Source organism: Heloderma suspectum, chromosome 2 (assembly GCF_057233095.1).
Source record: "Heloderma suspectum isolate Gila_16-S chromosome 2, 16-S_ref, whole genome shotgun sequence".
Taxonomy (NCBI): domain Eukaryota; kingdom Metazoa; phylum Chordata; class Lepidosauria; order Squamata; family Helodermatidae; genus Heloderma; species Heloderma suspectum.
In genome coordinates, this window is record NC_139459.1 from 89,327,270 (window position 1) to 89,346,121 (window position 18,852).

General features: G+C 41.9%; 1 protein-coding gene across 1 annotated transcript in view; it reads left to right on the forward strand.

Moving 5' to 3' along the window:
• Nucleotides 1-18,852, forward strand: part of CNTNAP4 (contactin associated protein family member 4) — a 333,732-nt gene that overhangs the window by 293,193 nt on the left and 21,687 nt on the right. Inside the window, exons 19-22 of the mRNA XM_084829657.1 lie at nt 2,923-3,162; nt 5,563-5,787; nt 9,533-9,666; nt 14,388-14,475. Coding sequence (XP_084685783.1) covers nt 2,923-3,162; nt 5,563-5,787; nt 9,533-9,666; nt 14,388-14,475 — 687 coding nt within the window. The remainder of the gene's footprint in view (nt 1-2,922; nt 3,163-5,562; nt 5,788-9,532; nt 9,667-14,387; nt 14,476-18,852) is intronic.

Genomic DNA, 18,852 nt, shown 5'->3' on the forward strand with positions numbered 1-18,852 from the left:
TCACAGGTGTGATTCACGGTGGGGGGGGAGGTGCTCAGTCCCTCTCCCTGGAATCCTCCCTGACCAGCTCCACTCCGCAGCAGTTCTGCGGAGCCGCTGGCCAGGGCCGTCCGCAGCGGGAGTTCCAGCCACAGCTGGACTGCTGCAGACGCAAATGGCGGCCGCCATAGCAGCCACCATTTGCATCCTGCCAGGCTGCCATGATAGGCTACCTAAGTATTTATGTAGCCTATCATGGAAAAGAGCAAGGACACAAACGGCGGCCGCTATGCCATTTGCGCTGCTGCTCTTTCCATGATAGGCTATGTAATTATTTACGTAGCCTATCACGGTAAAGGCAGCCACGCAAATGGTGTAGTGGCCACCATTTCCGTCCTTTCTGTTTGCCATGATAGGCTATGTAAATACTTACGTAGCCTATCATGGAAAGAGCAGCAGCGCAAATGGCATAGCGGCCACCGTTTGCATCCTTGCTCTTTGCCATGATAGGCTACATAAATACTTAGGTAGCCTATCACGGCAGCTTGGCAGGACGTTAATGGCAGCTGCAGCACTGCAGCCAGCCGAAAGACCAGCCACTGCCGGAGCCGCCGCCGGAGCCCCAGGTAAGTTTAGTTCCAGGGGGATTCCGCGGGATGGCGGAGGGTGGGAGGCCGTTCCGCCATGTGTTTTGGGGGCCGAATGCCAGTGCATTTGGCTTCACTGAAATCTGTGGCGGAATTCTCTGCCATCCCTAGAAAGTTCACATTTCTAGACCTACCCTCTCTCCTTCTTGCCATCATCACTATTCTCAGTATGCATTCATCTCTTCTGGTCCATTCTACCCTCCCATCTAGTAATCAGTACAGTTGACAGGAGTTTCCATCCAGGATGACTTCCTCATTCATTTAGGTGCAGTACTGATTGGCTTTCTCCTTTCAAATGAGTGAACCATCCCATACATGCAAAACAGTCACATGCACATTATAGAGAACATTACTCCAGTTTATGAATCCAACTCATTGGCAATGACATTGCTTATCTGTATTTTCCAAACTGTGTTCATATGTCCTTTCATTATTGTTTCAGATAATTTTTTAAGATTGGGACAAATGCTACCTGTTTTGTTTTCATCCATAGAAAGATGACATACTAATAATAAGAACTAGGGGTGTATGGATTCCCCACTGTCTCTTCTGGTGGGGAATCCATGGGGCAGGGGGAAGCAATCCATTCCTCCCCCCTGGAATCCTCCGGAGCAGCTCTGCTCCATGAGGATTCTGGGGGGGGAACTGGCTTGGGGGCCGCTTACCTTCCCTCCTGCCAGCCAGAGGCGTTTGCCTCCTCCCTGTCCCTGCTGATTGCCATGTCTTTTCTTAAAAAAAAAAAAAAAAGGCGATTGGCAGGATGTGCCCATAGATGCAAATAGAGTCATGAACCTTGGATCTAAGTCTATGTGTCCATAGGCTTATACGCAAAATTCACGGTTCTATTTTACATTCCGCATTCACAACAACACAGGGCTTAAAAAAAACAACAACACTGGGCTGTTGTAATGTGCAAACCAGGCCACTATGTTTATTTCCCTTGGAAAAATATAAACATCCCATTGTCATTAGAGGTTATCATTTCCTAAATTCAGGTATATGGTTATTTACTACTTACCAAAGTCTTAAAGCACATATATGTCAAGGACATCGTACGAAATCCAGAAAAGAGTATAATAAATAACAGATAAGTGTGCAGTCATTAGTTTGTTTCTAACATTTTCATATTCCATTGCTCTGAGATAATGCAAATCTTTTATTTTTTTATTTTCTTAAATTGCTCTGAGATAATGCAAATCTTTTACTTTTATTTGCTACAGAAATCTTGTCTTTCATAAACAGTTTTAGGAACTTATTCTAATTACTTGACAAAAGCCAAAGAAACTTTTAAGATATCCATTTCAGCAGCTGTTATTTCTAGGGATGTACGAATCCCTTACCTGGTTCTGTTCGGAGCATCTGCTGGGGGGGGAGGTGCTCCATCCCTCCCCCCCAGAATCCTCAATGGGGGGGAGGCAATCCGGTCCTCCCCCCAGGATCCTGCCCGGCTGGCTCTGCTCTGCGGCGGCTCCACAGAGTAGCCGGCCAGGGCTGTCCGCAGCCGGAGCCGGACTTCCGGCCATGGACGGGCTGCTGCGGATGCAAATGGCGGCCGCCGTAGCAGCCGCCATTTGCATCCTTCCAGGCTGCTGTGATAGGCTATGTAAGTATTTCCGTAGCCTATCACGGCATGATCCCCCCCCAAAAAAAAGGCGTATGCAAATGGTGGCAGCTACGGCGGCCGCCATTTGCGTGCCCTATTTTTCGCCATTCTAGCCTACATAAATATTTACGTAGGCAATTACGGCGAAAAAAAAGGGAACTGCAAATAGCGTAGTGGACATTATTTGCATTTCTTTCTTTCTTTCCCTGTAAAAGCCTATGTAAATATTTATGTAGGATAAAATGGCGGGAAAAAAAAGAACGCAAATAGTGCCGCCGCCATTTGCATATGCTGGGTTTTTTAGGGGGGGTTAGCTGTGATAGGCTATGTAAATTCTTACGTAGCCTATCACAGCTTGAAGGACGGCAATGGCGGCCGCAGCAGCCCGGTTGCGGCTGGCCAGGAGACCAGCCGCCGCTGCCACCGTCGAATCCGCTGAATCCACCCCAGGTAAGTTCCATCCCAGGAGATTCTGCGGAGGGGAGGCAGGGGGGCAGGAGGCCGTTCTTTAGTATCCGGCCTCACTGGAATCCATGGTGGAATTCTCTGCCATCCCTAATTATTTCTAAATATTTTCAGATGTGCTCATATAATAATAGAAAACCAGAATGGAATGTTTGTGATTCTAAAATATATGGAGATTATTACAAATCATCTCACTTCAAGGCTTATATGAATTTATATCCATTGCAGGTGGAACAGCATCCAGGCAGAAAGGATTTCTGGGATGTATTCGTTCTTTACAGTTAAATGGAGGAGCACTTGACCTGGAAGAAAGAGCAAAAATAACCCCAGGTGTAAAACCAGGCTGTCCTGGACATTGTAGCAGCTATGGTAACTTATGTCACAATGGAGGAAAATGCAAAGAGAAATACAATGGATTCTCTTGTGACTGCACTTTCTCTGCATACATGGGGCCATTCTGTAAGAAAGGCAAGCATGAACTGTAAATTCATTTTGTATGGAATATTAATTGAATTAAGGAAATAAATAATATTAAAATTTTAAATTGTTATTAATTTAGAGTACAGTCTATAGGTTTCTTTATATATATATGAATTGTACACATATATTCCAAAGAACAGTTTGTAGATTTTCTTCATTTTTATCTAACATCATTAACTGTAAAGGTGGTAGTCAGTTTTGCTAAACTACAGATAAGCTTTTTAATGGGTCTTCCAAGGGATTAAGTACAATGTAAACTTTGTTTAAAAAAAATAAAGTCAAGTATATAATAATGTGCAGAATCAGAATGCAATGCAACTCTACTAATATTTTCGGAGGGACTGTAAAGAAAGTTAAACTGCCGTCCTCAAACTTATTGTTCTAGAGGAATCCAGTAAATGAGAATGAAACTATATGAGACCTAAGTTAAGTAATGATTTGAAGACTGTAGCTGAACTGCCATTAAGAGAGCAATCCTGTGGCCCACTAGACACTATCTAGCAGGCCATGGGATATGCTCATTTCTAGGAAGTGACCTCGGAGCCCGCGGTCTGAGGTCGGTTCCCGGAAAACTGACTGCCCCTCTTGTCTACGCTGCCTTGGAGGCAGTGCGGAGAAGTCCCATCCTCTGCACTCACAAGAGGAGTGCGAAGCGACTGAAAAGGGGTGGGACTGGGGGGCATTCTGGGGTGGGGAGAGCGGAGCTGTGAGTACGACACATCCTATGTATCATATGGCAGCTTCCTCTCCCAGCCGGCCCCTCAGCCACTAGACAGCCACAAACAGCTGTCTAGCGAAAAACAGCAAGGCAGGAGCGGTGCGGAGGGAACGATCCCCCCCATGCCTCTCCTGCCTCGCTTTGGATAGGCGGTCGCCTCCAAGTTCGGAGGTGGCCACCTATCTAGTTAGGATTGCACCCTAAGCTGACACTATGATGGTGCAATCCTGTATACCTATCTACTCAGAAGTGAACTCATTGAGCTCAATGAGACTTACTCCCAGGTAAGTGTGTATGGGATTGTAGCCTAAGATTATTATTAACCTTCCATTTTCTACTTTCACATCAATAAACAAAGGGCAAATGTAATTCTAAATGCCAGTCCTTTCCTTGTTGTATCTGAAATTTTCAACAAACTTTTCAGCTGTTAAAGCTACTTTAAATTAAATTTATTGTTGGCCAATTGTGGCCCATTTTGTTTTAAGTTTGAAAAGGTTAGGTTTGGAGGGGCTGTCTTAATTTTCAAAGTTTTGTCTGATTATTTGAACTTTCATAATATTCACAAAACAAAATGTACTTCGTTGGAAAGCAAGTAATAAAATCTGAATAGATAGCATACTTACCCAACAATTATGGTAATCAGAAGGTACTGCAAACCTTTTGCCCTGTTCAGGCACACTCATTCCCACCATTTTCTCAACTAATGGAGGAGGAAGAGAGATACCTGTGGCCCCTCCACCAGCATCATGTGTTCTCTAGAACATCTGTAAAGCAGAGACTGTGTGCATATACCTGTATGTTCCTATTCTCCACATCATCTGGACCCTTGCTTGACTGAGATTCTGCATTGTATGGAGAACACATCTGCATACAGTTATATACATTTAGGCACCCCTTTACAGATGTGTCAACTGAGTGGATATTGGGTGGGGGAAAGGAGGCATGGGGGGGTGGCAGGCCGTTCCGCGACGGAGTTTGGGGGGCCGAATGTGCTGGCATTCGGCCTCACCGAGATCCGTGGTGGAATTCTCTGACATCCCTAATGTAATGGCAGGGGCAGGGCCAGCAGGGATGGTCCCTCTTCTCCCTCCATGCACAACAGAGACATGTGGAGGGGAATGCCTTGATACGGCTTTTGGAAAATACAATTAGGGCACAAATCCTATGCATATTTAGACAGAAAAATGTCCTGCAATTTACAGCATACCCCAGCCAACCATGCTGGCTGGGGCATGCTGGGGGTTGTAGGACTTTTCTGTGTGAATGTTCATAGGATTGCACCCTTGGAGACCAAACGAAGTCACAGTGTTTTTTGTTCTATTTCTTTTGGGCTTGTCAAAGCACTCAAGGAAGATGTATTTATAGTACTTTGCCAAAAACTGAGCTGGGCTAAATCCACACTTACCTTGTCATGAGTTGATGTAGCTGGAAAGTGGAAATGGGCATGAGCTGGGAATTTTCCTGTGGCCACAGGCCACCACACACTGAGTGACTCCTAAGAAAAGGCCCTGACAATCATGGCTAATGTTCTTAACTACTGTGTGGAACAATGGTGATTCTATTTTTTTTCTTTTTCTTGGAAGCATCATTATAATATAAAAAGAAGAAGAGATGACAGCCTTAGTTTATTTCAGGATTGTGTTAACAAAACAAATTGCACATTGTTTCAGAGATCTCTGCATATTTTGGAGCTGGCTCTTCAGTGACATACAACTTTCAAGAATCCTACAACTTGGCTAAGAACTCCAGTTCCCATGCTGCTTCTTTCCACCCTGATATGACACTGACCAGAGAAACTATCACTTTTACCTTTCGAACAACACAGATTCCGAGCTTACTGCTTTATGTAAGCTCCTTCTACAAGGAGTATCTTTCCGTTATTCTTGCGAGAAATGGTGAGAATACCCTTCTTAATGGTTTAACATTAGCTACCATCACCATGCTTTTTGAAGGGTTTTAATTAGCAAACCGCCTTTCAAGCCTTCCCTTGGTTGCTTTTAAAACTTCTGGGAGATACTTAGACTGCATTATTAATATATATTGAAAGTAAAAATAAGAAAATGAGTATCTGTGACTGTGTACACTGCCCCCATCATCTCCCACTCTCTGTGTGAACATTTGGGGCTGTGCAGGGAGCCTGGACCTTGCCCCTGACTTGCACCACTGGAGCAAGGGAGGGGGGAGAAAGCATGCATCTGGAAGCCAGCCGTGCTTCCGTCCTGTCCCCGCACCAGCACATGACATACTTGAGCAAACACTGGGGGCCCAGAAGGACCATTGGCAGTGGGCTGCTTCTGCAACTGCAACTGCTGTGTGGGTCAGTTGGATGGCAGCAGGGACGGGGGTGGGGGACAGCCAGGCCCACTCCACAGACCTGGACCACCACTTACTGTAGCATGGCTGCCATGGGCGGACAGGCAGCTTGCCCACCAACAACCAAATGGCATGGGTTAGGCAATACCTAGGGAGTCACAGTGCTACCAGAGGGGCTGACTGAGAGGGGCTTTTCCAGGGCCCTCTGCCCTGACTTGTGGCAGGTAGGTGAGCTATAGCAGGAGCTGAACCAGGAAATTCCAGAGCTGCAAAAAAGAAGCTCATTTCATAGAGTGGGACTACTTCTGAACAGAGATTTACCAGTTTCCTGATTAATCTGTCTGAAATGATGTGAAGAGGGAAAAATCTGTATCTAGGCCTGATAATTTCCCTGTCAGAATGAACCAGCTCTCCATGAAGATGACAGTTCAGAGGGCCAGCATCAAGGGTTGGCATGGTAGGACACTTGCTGAGGGCCCAGCTTACACCCCAGAGTTGCTTCTCCTCTTCACCATTGCAACTTGCTTGTTCACCGGCTGCCTCTTCATTCTGGCCCAGACAATGGCAGTGGTGAGACGAATTCCACTGCCTACTTGCTCCCTTTCTTTCTGCCAGTCAGGCAAGCAAGTGGAATGAGAAAGAGGATGCAGAACAATAGCAGCTGATGACAATGGTGATGAGAAAGTAGAGGGAGGGGGCCCATTGAGGGGGTCTTGCCCAAGGTCCCTCAAAAACCTGGAGGTGACCCTGATTCAGACTCCAGTTATACAAGTTATCTGTTTCTTCCATTTAAGCTCTTTATACTGTACAAAAGTACATTGAAATCTATCAATAAGAAACCAGCTATCGATCTAATCAAAAATGGTGAAAATGAATGGGATAATAGTCCTTTAAGGTCCCTCACTCTCAATAAGTCCTCTGTAGCTTGCACCTAGGGCCTTATTTTTCCCCCAAAGCAGACAGATGAGTACCCCCACAGAGACCTCTTTTTTTTAACTTTTTCTCTCTTCCCCTCCGAATAAGGGCAACTTAACCTTCTGTATCCAAGCAACAGTCTTATCTCACCTTCTAAAGGGAAGATATATATTGACTAAAACTTTGACTTTTCTCAGGCAATAATTAACCAAATATTGTGGCCTTATTGTTTTAACTATCACTGCCTCTGAAACCAGGAGGTCCCATTGTTGTCTATGGAATATCGAAGCACAAACAGGGATCTTCACTTTTCATAGTTATGACATTCCATAAACAACAGTGGGACCGCCTGCATATCTGGAACTCTGAGTCATGGTGCTCTATGTTATGATAGAATTCAGGAAGACTACTTCAAATCTATTAAACGTAAAATTTTTACTCTCGAAAAATCACTCCAGCAACTTTGATTTGGGCAGAGGTTAGACTCCCTTCAATTACAGATCGTGTACATAATGCCATATTCAACTATCTGAGGAAACTTTAAGATATCCCAGATACCCATCTATCAAAACTATGTTATGGTATATGACCAAATTGTAAAGACTGAGTTGTCACTAGACACCATAAATTACTCTGGGTCTACTGACCTTCAGGTTCCTCTCCAAGCTGGTATTAAATTTCGGGACCAGATATTTCATCAAAATATCATATTTTGACAGGCAAATTATTTTAAATTCAAAATTTTCCAGCTGGTACAGGAAATGTAAAAAACAACCATAATTAAATATGACAATTTCTGGAAAGCTGTGGGGTGAAGAATGTTTTTCCAAGGTTTTTCATCCCTTTCACAGGGGAAAATTGGGAATTCGGGGGAAAATTGAAATATATGCAATACTTTCTTTCTTATCAAACATAAACTTATTTTACTGCTTGAGAAACTTAAAATGCATCATTTATAATTTAGCATGTAACATTGTACAACATGACGTATTTATAATATTTACAGAGTAATCCTATGTATGTTTACTCAGAAAGAGGGCACACTCTATTTATAAGAGCTTGTGCCCAAGTAAGCTGCCATAGGATTGCATCCACAAAAGTACAGACAGCTTAGTTTTGTACAAGCAAAATTACAGATATACCCACTACCAGAAAGAAAGAGAGAGTTGCAAACTTCTGCATCCCATGCTACCTAAACACATGCATCTTAAACGTAGCAAAAAATAGCTTGCGAATGGAAATCACCAAACCAAAGGTCACTAGTAGAAGGCAAACAGCAATTCACAACCAATGAAGGCCCTATATGCTCCTCTCATGAAGATGGCAGCTATCTGCTGTCAGTCAGATACATACTCCAATGTGATATGATAGATTTTCACTTTACACTCTTGAAGCCTTGAAAATCCAAACAAAAACTGTTGGCTGTTAATTGCTGTGGTGAAGTTTTAATCTGACAAACCCATTGGTATATTAGGCTATTTTGATGTTTTTAGCTTCATGTTTTAAGTTTTCTTTTTCGTGAGTTGCATTTCTGAAGCTTATTTTCTATTCTGTAGAAAGTTGCAATAATCTTTTGCCAAAAGTAATAAAAATGTACTGTATGGTACTTGTGGTAATAAGATGGGCACTACATAGGTAAATGTGAATGATAATATGATGGCCTCTGTCCTCAAATAACCACATAAATACCAAGTGCCATTAATGGGAATTTACGAGTAAAATACTTTTAAACGGGTCTGCCCTCTGGTAAAATTGAAAATTTGCTTGCTATCTATCATAACTTAATTTCTTAGATAGAATCATAGAATCATAGAATAGTAGGGTTGGAAGGGGCCTATAAGACCATTGAGTCCAACCCCCAGCTCAATGCAGGAATCTAAGTCAACGCATCTCTGACAGATGGCTGTCCAGCTTCATCTTGAATGCCTCCAGTGTGGGAGAGCCCACCACCTCCCTAGGCAATTGGTTCCATTGTTGTCTTGCTGTAACAGTCAGGATGTTTTTCCTGATGTTCAGCCGGAATCTGGCTTCCTCTAACTTGAGCCCATTATTCCATGTCCTGCACTCTGGGATGATCGAGAAGAGATCCTGGCCTTCCTCTCTGTGACAACCTCTCAAGTACTTGAACTGAATAGTGCTATCATATCTCACCTCAGTCTTCTCTTCTCAAGGCTAAACATGCCCAGATAGAGTCATTCATGCTTTCTTCTAATATTTTTATCCTTTCTTTGTGTGTGTCTCTGTGTGCATGTCTATTGTTCCTGTCTATTATTTTAAAATATTCTTTTCAATAAATCAAATATTGTTTCACAATGGTTTTCAAATGCTTTCCAGAAAAATGGAAATATTATGTACCTGTTTTGTATATATACCAGTCATGAACCTAAAGTATTATTTCCCCAATTCCTTCAGGAAGTTTACAGATCAGGTACAAGCTAGATAGTCATCAAGATCCTGACATCTTTAGCATCAATTTCAAAACCATGGCCGACGGGCAGCTTCACCGTGTGAAGATTAACAGAGAGGAAGAAAAGCTATTTGTGGAGGTAATATAAAAAAAAAAAAAAGATTGTCATCAAAGCTGAAAAGCCCCAAAGCAAAATAAAATAAATAAATACTATATAGAATGTGCCCCTGAATAAATGTGTGTGTGTGAAGTGCTGAAAGAACTAAAGCAAAACACAGCAGGCTCTCTCTGTGCAGAGAGAATCTTGGCTAAGTGATGTTTTTGATGTTCACCTATTACCATTTAAAAAGGTCACATTCTCTTTCACATTGCATTGCAATGAGGATGACAACAAAATCCTGGTTCATGTTAGCTTGCTAACAAAAGACTATGCATGGGTACAGTAAATAACTTATAGAGAGCAATGGGTACATAGAAGAACTATGAGATGTTAACCCCTATCAAGTATTGAAAACTGTACTATGTAAATGAAGGAGGAGAACCTTAAGGTGGGATGGGGCAGGGGGGTGCTTGTCTTTGCATTTACCTAATAGTGGGCTTTTCCACATGAGGCATTTAGCATGCCCTCATCATTCCCTACTCACAGTTGTTTATGGGTTCTTTAGATGATGTCATGACCCTCCAGTCTCACTTCTGTGTCTAAAGAGCACTTTTGGTGAGTTTCTTTTAGAGCAGGGAAAATGCAGTATTTAATTATAAAAGTGAAATGAAACACTTTTTTCACATGTGTGTTTGTGCTATTCTGCTATACCACAGTGCCACCTAAAGGTTATGCAGCAGAAAAGCAGGAAAGGAAACACTTTTCGGGTAGTTCTGTGATCTCAGTTCTGTGACAAAACTGAAAGTAGGTACAGTGGATTAACAGCCAATTAACAGCCTCATGTAAAAAAGCCCAGGGTTTCCCTAACCACTTCTAGTCAAGGCACACTTTTTTTTTTCTTGAATTAAAATTGAAGGCACATTTCACACACCTACACCCCAAAAGTTTACATAATGTAAAAAAGAGTATTACAGAGTAATCCCATAGCAGAAGAGGGAGAATCTGTGGCAGACGAATCACCACTTCCTATGCTCTGCCAAGCTTGTGCCAGCAGGACAGAAGGTGTGGTTTCCCTTTGTTTTTTGCCTTGGGGTGGGGGGCCTTTTTTTCTCTTTTTGAACTTTTGTGGGGGAAATAAAGAGTGTGAGAACTATCCCTGGCCAAAGGATGAAACTGGTGGTCACATATCTGAAATCACACTTTATTCAAAACGTGTATACATGGGTAATTTGCAAAAGAACTATAACTTGGGGACAGGTCACATGGGTTTTTATCATAGTAAAAATACTAAGCAAAGGTCTTAGCCTATTAGAAGCTTACACACATTATTTAAATCCAATCACATTAGAGTTTATGCTGATCACGCACACATCAGGCATTTATCATGTGTACAGGAGGCTTCTATCTATGAATACACACTAAGCACATTCCACAGCTGGACTCATTTACACAAGTTCCTTCAAGACAGTACCTTATCTCATTAGGCAATGGGTTTCTGCCTGTCCATTGTCCTCATGAGATAAGAGTTAGAGTCTTCTTTATCTGTGTTCAAGGATGTTTATTCCACTCTCCCACCCAGCCATCTGTGTCTTATTTTCCCCAGTTACTTTCTTACAACATTCTTTGTACTTTTCCATCTTGGGGACTTTGGTTCATGCATAAGGCCTGTACTGAGGCCTCCCCGCCCCAACCGCCACACTTTCCAATGGGAGGGAAATAAATTACTCCAGCTCCAGGGCTCATATAGTTTTTCACCCATTCCAGGGGTGTGTCAGGTGAACAAGAGGGCTTTGGTTTCTGTGGATCCAAAACCTCCCATGGTCCCCCCCCCCCCGTGACCACCTCCTTTTCACCCTTTTCACCACTGGAGTTCTGACAGCAGAGTAGCAACAGTGGTGGACCTTCCTCCCACCACAAGGAGGAGGTTTCTGAGGGCAAAACTTCTATGCCATCTGGGGACTTCTCCCTGGATGGAGAGGGAATTCCACTATATCCTATGGCCCCAGGGATGCCCCTGGAATTCAGCCTTATTACCTGCCCCCGCCCACTGATTTGGGAGGAGGGGGACCCAGAGGAGTGATTCATCCACAGATGCAGTACAAAATCTCCTATGGTTGTAATTAATTCTGCTATGCCTCTTCCTTGTAAACAATCAACCCAATCATACCTGATTCAGGAAAGATACCTGCCCCCAACAGACATGATTGGAAAGAGGGGAAATCAAGAGCACTGATGATGACACATGCCAATAAGAAAAGGAAGCCTCATCTGACTCTGAGTATGGGATGGGTGCTTTAGCCTCACAGGAGCCTTTAATTGTTGATTAATGTATTTATCTCTGCACACTGGGAGTTCACTTGTTCCATGCTAGTGTAGTCGAGGACACATTTTGTGGGAACCAGTTAATTTCACACCTAAGCTGAAACTTTAAAGCAGATGAGAAAATGTACTTAAATGTCTTGTAGTGTGTTCACTGCAGGGTGTTAAACGTTCACTGTACGGTGAAACATTCACACTTTTCAAAGTAAAATAGATTTTTTTATATCATTTTAGAAAATGTTCCTGAAATGATAGGGCATTGCTGTGAAGAATAGCTAGTCTTGCACATTTTTTTAATTATTTTTAAAGAGTGTGAATGTTCATGTGGATAAGTTACTATACACACATCCTCCACAAACTGAAAAAAGAAAGGAAAATCCTTTTAAAAACTAGGGCTGCAAACTTTATAGTAGAATCCTATACATGTCTACTTAGAAGTAAGTCTCATTGTTTTCAAGAGAGCGTACTCCTGGGTAACGTACATTGGACTGGAGCATTCGGATGCAATCTTATACACATTTACCTGGGAGAAGTCCCACTGAGGTTAATAAGTCTTATCTTAGAATAGACATGTATTGAATTGCACCATTAATCAGTGAATTACTTATATTAGTAAAGTATAAACTTTTTTAAGATTTAAAAGGCATCCCAGTATTAATCAGGCAACATATTTTTAAAGCAAGAATTGTAAATTATTTTAATGTATCTAACATATGTAGATGGCAGGTCCTCTCTTTGAGGAGGCATTCTACCTTCATTCCCAGACAGGAGGGAATGCCACTCCTGTTTGCTATGACATATACATGCACCATCTATAAATAAGGAATTATGTTTGTTTCTTCAAAACTATTGCTTTAATCACATATAAATGAATGAAGTTTTAATTGACTAGTCATTTGATTAATCGAGTAAGGATGCAACCCTATTGGGTTGCCTTCCACTAGACAATAATCACTGATCCTGGAGGCTTCAGAGATTCCTGTGTCTTACTGGGCTGCTGCTGGCAGGTGGAAGAAGCAACAAAGGTGATTTTTACCTCTGCTTCCTCCTTTTTGGATTCTTCTAGATGGTCCTCTGAGCCCATCTAGAGGAATCGTGCTGGCAGGGTCAGGCCCAGGGCTGGAGAGGTCACAGAATGCAGCATATCCTGGCCTCTCCCCTCCCCTCTCCTCCCCTCCCACTTCTCTGGAACACCCCCCTTTTTTTTGCCTCCCCAAAGTCACTTCTGCAATCTTGGGAAGAAGTCACCAAACTTGTTTCCAAGGAGGCTGTGAGGGAGAAGGGGTAGGGGGAAAGGATCAGAACTCAGAGGCCCTCTCCTGAGATCATAGGAGTGTCTACAGTCTCGGGAGGGGAAATCTCAAAAAATCCTATGGTCCCTGGGATGCTCTCCAGGAACCATAGGATTGTGCCTCAAGTGTTTGAGGTTTTTTTTAATTGAGTGACTGTTCTATTTAAAACTACTTTGGGCAGTGAGGGTGGGGATGGGTGGCTCAGGTTTTCTCAAGTCTTAAAAAAAAAAAAACCTGTCAGAGCAGTTAGACCAGAGACTGGGGTGGGACAGAAATAATAAATGTGTGTACTGTGGGCAATGTTGGCTATATTAAACTACCTCCACATTGCTGAAAAGGTAGCACCTATGCATAGCAGCCTACTATGTGCAATTCACTTTTGCTGTATTAGAATTGGGTTGAATATAAACCTTATGAAATTTATTTTAAAAGAAATTATAGATAGCATGTACCTGATTTTCAAAATGTATTACGATTCAAGGCTTCTGCTTACTTCGGGGGAATATGAACTTCTAGGATAAATGGGAAAGTTACTTGGAAAATGTATTTATGCCTACCTCATTACACAATTTCTAAAAGAACTGGAAGATTAGCTTGCATAAATCATATCTGAATGTGGTAGCATTGAGCTGACCCTATTGTAGAAATGTCATAATCAAAAAATATATTGGGCTAGGAGCTGGTGGAGTGCAGATATGTGCTGTCATCAGCATTTGAAGGCAAGCAATTTATGTAATGACACAGGGACTTTCATAGTGTAGTATTTAATTGTTTCAAATTTAAAGTTCATTCTCAGATAAGTAATTTGGTTGGGATGCCTTGCCAATTATACTGTGGTTACAGTTGAATAAAAGGGAGTTACCGAAATGGATTATAAAAAGAGTTGTTTATAAGCTGCAATTGCTTGAACAGTATCGTAGCCACAATAACGGTATTCAAAGAGAGGTATACCAAGTTCTTCATAAAACTGTTTTTGATTGTAATGAATGTCACAATATTTTAGTATTGCTCTTAAATGTTATGTTATCATTGAGCAGCTTTTCTTATTTATTTTTTCCTCCCACAATTTCAACTTTCCTCATACTACATATCCCAATTAAATTGTCTTCCATTCTGCTACTTTGTATATCTTACTGAATGATATGGAAGGTTAACCAGAATGAAAGGATGAAATTCTTTCTGTCTTCGGATACACAATTCAATGCAATCAAATCACTCATACTTGGCAAGATCTTAGGTAAGTACAGTGCTGCTGATTTTCCCTCTAAAGGGGGGGGGGATCAAAAATGTCACCACACACATATAAAAATAATAGCCCTAATCTTGTTGAGAAATTTATTTTCCGCGTTTGATTAGGCAAAGAGTGACAATCAAGGTGGAAGCTTCATTCTTGTCAAAGTGCATACATATATAATCACTGGTAAGTGCTTCTAGCAAGATGAGCAAGTGGATTCCATTAAAAATAATTTCATACTTATCTTTTTCATGTTGCAATCAGGCATAATGAAACATGGCATTTTCAGTACAGTGTAACAAAGAAAAGACTAAATCACACTCAAATTATAGGTAAAGACAATGGATTAGTTGCCCAAACTGCAAAATTTCCTTCCTTTTGAACAATATACCATTGTGAACAACGTCAGAGAAGTTCTATTTTCAAATGAACTAATCTATGGTGATCAAGTGGTACATCCTGTGATACAATGAGACCTAATGGAACCACAGTTAGACCACATCAGTGTGGTATTCTGTTGCAGTATGGATGATCAGGACTCCTCATAGATGACAGTTGGATTTAGACCAGAGAAACACAGGTTGATACAGCGTAAACATGGTTTTAAAATGATCAACTGTTTTTAATATTGTTATAGGTACATGGCTATAACTGTTAACTTTGTAATCAGTGGTGCAGCCTTTAATTTTTTTTTACAACATCAACAACAACAAAAACTCACCTATGACTCAGACTATAAAAATGACCAATGGTACAGAAATCTTCTGGATTGAATAGCTTGAATTTACAGCCAACTGAAGGAGATTAAATAGATAGATAGATAGATAGATAGATAGATAGATAGATAGATAGATAGATAGATAGATAGATTTAACTTCCTTGGGTTTTGTCATCTTGTTTTGGGAGTGATAGGGTAAAAGAGGGCTGTTAAAGCCTTATATATCTCTACTCTGCCCTTGATGCTAAATCTCATTTACAGCTTTTAAAACGACATACAGATCATGGGCTTGGATCCAGAAAAGGTGGCCGAAAGTGACTTTCCTCTCCCACTCCCCTCAGCAATCACCCTGAAAAGCTCTCTTGACAGTTGGGGGAGCCCTCCTAAGTAGGGTGAGATTGTCAAGAAGGGCTGAGGGAAAATTGAGAAAAATGGGACAGAGGAACCTTATGTGAGCTGAGGTCCCTTTTACAGAAGGTGACTCTGTTTGATTTTCAGTGATTTTCAGAGACTGGACATTTTGTACCAGACTCCACCATGTATATATGTACAGCTCTCTGTTCCAGATTGGCTAATGGCTTTCAAAGCCAGTATTGCATCTAATCCTAAGTTTTGTTTCTGTATCATCTGCTAAAACTTTGGAGCTCTCACATGGTGACCGCTAGACCACATTGAGCGGACAATGAGCCCTTTTTATGAATATTTCCAGTGCTGGTTTGATGTTATATTAACAGGTGTCAGTGTGCAGCAGACACATATGCTACTCTCGCACATCAGCCAGCACTAGGCTGGAACATGGGAAGGGCTATATAAGCCTGGCTCCCACCCTCACTGGCTGAGTTTTCACCTTGTTTTGGCATCCATCCAGCCATCCCTGTGTCACAGTGCAGATTGCACAAGGACTAAGTAGGAATTTTTGCCGATCAGCCAAATTGGCGAAGGGAGTTGTGAGCTTGTTTGTTTCTTGCCTACTCTGCACTGTGTACTGGGGCAGGATTAGGAAATAGTGCTGGAAGGCTGCCTCTAAATAGGAGAGCGAATCCAGTCACAAGAGGCAGGTCTCTCTGTGTAAGTTACAAGTATAGTCATCAGTGAGCACTTGGAAGCACCATTCCCTAGGTCTGCCTTCCAAGGGCTTTGGGACCCATTGGGGCATTGCCTTCTCCATATGCCCAGAATTTGGGGGCTTTTGGTTGTGAATTGGGTAGGTCTCCTTCGCCAGATGGGGTGGAAGCAGTCAGCAGTCAGCCACATGGGGTGGAAGTTTCCAAATCAGGGATGGGGCAGGCACACCCTCATTTTCACCAGAAGGTTGCTAGGTGGCTTTTGCATTAGACAGTTTCCTAAACAGTTTGAGTAATCATTACAAATCTCCTTGTTATGTTAAGCTCAGCATCAGTAAAAACTGAGCACCAATTTCGCGGAAAGGCCAGGTATACATTTAATAGATAAAATAAAATAAAATAAAAAGTTGTGGCTCTAGTTGACCCAACAGCAAGTGTCTTTCTGCCTTATTCCAAGTGGGAGCAAATGCTGAACATTCAAAAATAACACATCTTAAAACTCTCCCAAAACCTTCTATTCCAGTTAGATAACTGGGTAGCATACCCCTCTGACCTCTCGCTCTCAGTGACACAAAGTGTGTAATGTTCTCTGCTTCATGCTTGTACCATTTCCTTTTGTTAATCTTGAGTTGGAAGTCATGTTTGGTATAATTTCATTTCAGCTCTACAGAAATGGGGCATCTTATGCTCCAGATAGTTTAGTTAGTAAAAGTAGGACTCATACTTCTTAAATTAAAAAAGGGAAAGGAATGCCTTTACTGAAGAATTTGCATTCTTAATGTTCCCTGAGTGAATCACATTTTGCACCTGGAAACTAAAATGTGGAGCCACAGAAAGCATGCTTGTAGTCCGCATTGTTGTACTGGAATTAATTTATAGGCAATTAACATTTTCATTCTCGGTGGCAAGAATGAATATAGTGCTGCTATTGGATGGATATCAACGTCTACAAGTTACATATTTATAACAATTTCAGCAAAACTAAAAAGACAAACAGAATGAGTCAGTGTAAAAGTATTGGTTTGTAGACATTTCTAAAATCAAATCCATGAATCTGCAGGCAGGCGATCTAACGGAAATCTCATAATTATGCTGTTTGTTGAGAGTTCTCCAGTGTGCTACCGATTTTCTAACCATTGTCTCTGTTCTTCTGAGAACAAGTGGATGAGAAAGAAATGGAAATAGGTTGAATGTTGAAGTCTCTAAGTGGGGTGATTGTCTTTATTTTCTCCACCATCTTAGAATTCAGGTGAACTAAAGACAGTTCACAGATCAAGTATATGTTAAAAAAAAAAAACTGCAGTGCACCTACAAGATAATTTTAAATTTGCAGTTGCTTCAACTTTTGATTTTTCTGGTACCTTTACAAAGGCTGCAGTTGTGGTGGTTTAGTTAACGGATGTTGAACATTTTAAGAAAAAGCTATTTATATATAGCAGTAATTAAAAACTTGGGTGTATATATATTTGCACCCAAGTTCCTTTGTTGTTGTTCAGTCGTTCAGTCATGTCCGACTCTTCGTGACCCCATGGACCATAGCACGCCAGGCCTTCCTGTCCTGCACTCTCTCCCGAAGCATGCGGAAGTTCATATTCATTGCATCGGTGATGCTATCTAGCCATCTCATCCTCTGCCGTCCCCTTCTCCTTTTGCCTTCAGTCTTTCCCAGCATCAAGCTCTGAGCAATCCTAAAAAATACTTTATTTATTCATTTATTTATTACATTTCTATTAATGTTTTACATTTGTAATTAGCAGTCACCTTCCCAAGGGCCATAGAGGCTCTGTAGCCAGAGATTTCTACGTCTGAGGCTAAAGTACTATATGAAGTATATCACTTAGTACTGGGCCAAAGTAGTTGGCTGAGAGTTTTTTCTGCATTTGGGGGGCTGGGTGAATCTGCCCCACAAAGGTCAGATTAGTCTTTAGGGTGGGAAATCTAAGAACTTGCAAATGAGGTAGGGTGGGCATTCATTTAGTTTAAAGGCAACATGGCTGAGGGTTTTTCTGTCTTTAAACCAGGGGAAAAGAGAGGGAAAAAAGCTTTACTCTGCTTCACGTGGCAGCTTGGTTGCCCTTGGCAGCATTCCTGTTATAATTTGAGACACATTGTCCCATGGGAACAGCACTACGTGATGACATAGCATCATTCTCATGGGGCATTGTGTCTCAAATTATAAAGGGAACAGTTCCAGGCCACTGAGCGGTCATGCCACTGTGTAAAGCAGTGGCAAAGCTTTTTTCTGTTAAAGAAAGAGAAAGAAATCTCATACCATTTAAAGGCAAGTTCACTCCTACTGAAAGTTTTAAAAAAATCACCTGCCTCTGAAACTCACCAAATACCCTTCCTTTCATGGGGCGGAATATGAGGCTTCACAACTGGAAAAGCCCTTTCTGCAGTCACCGTCCACCTAATTTTAGAGACGCTGTGGGTGAGGAGACTATGAGAGAGGCTTCTGGTGAGCATAACATTGGGGCAGATTCGTTCAGGAGAAGGTGCCCTTGAGATACCAGGCCCCAAACCATTTAGAGCTTTAAAATATGCACCAGCCCAGAAATGGACTGGTGAGTGGTGAGATATGCAGTTCTGGGTCCGGGT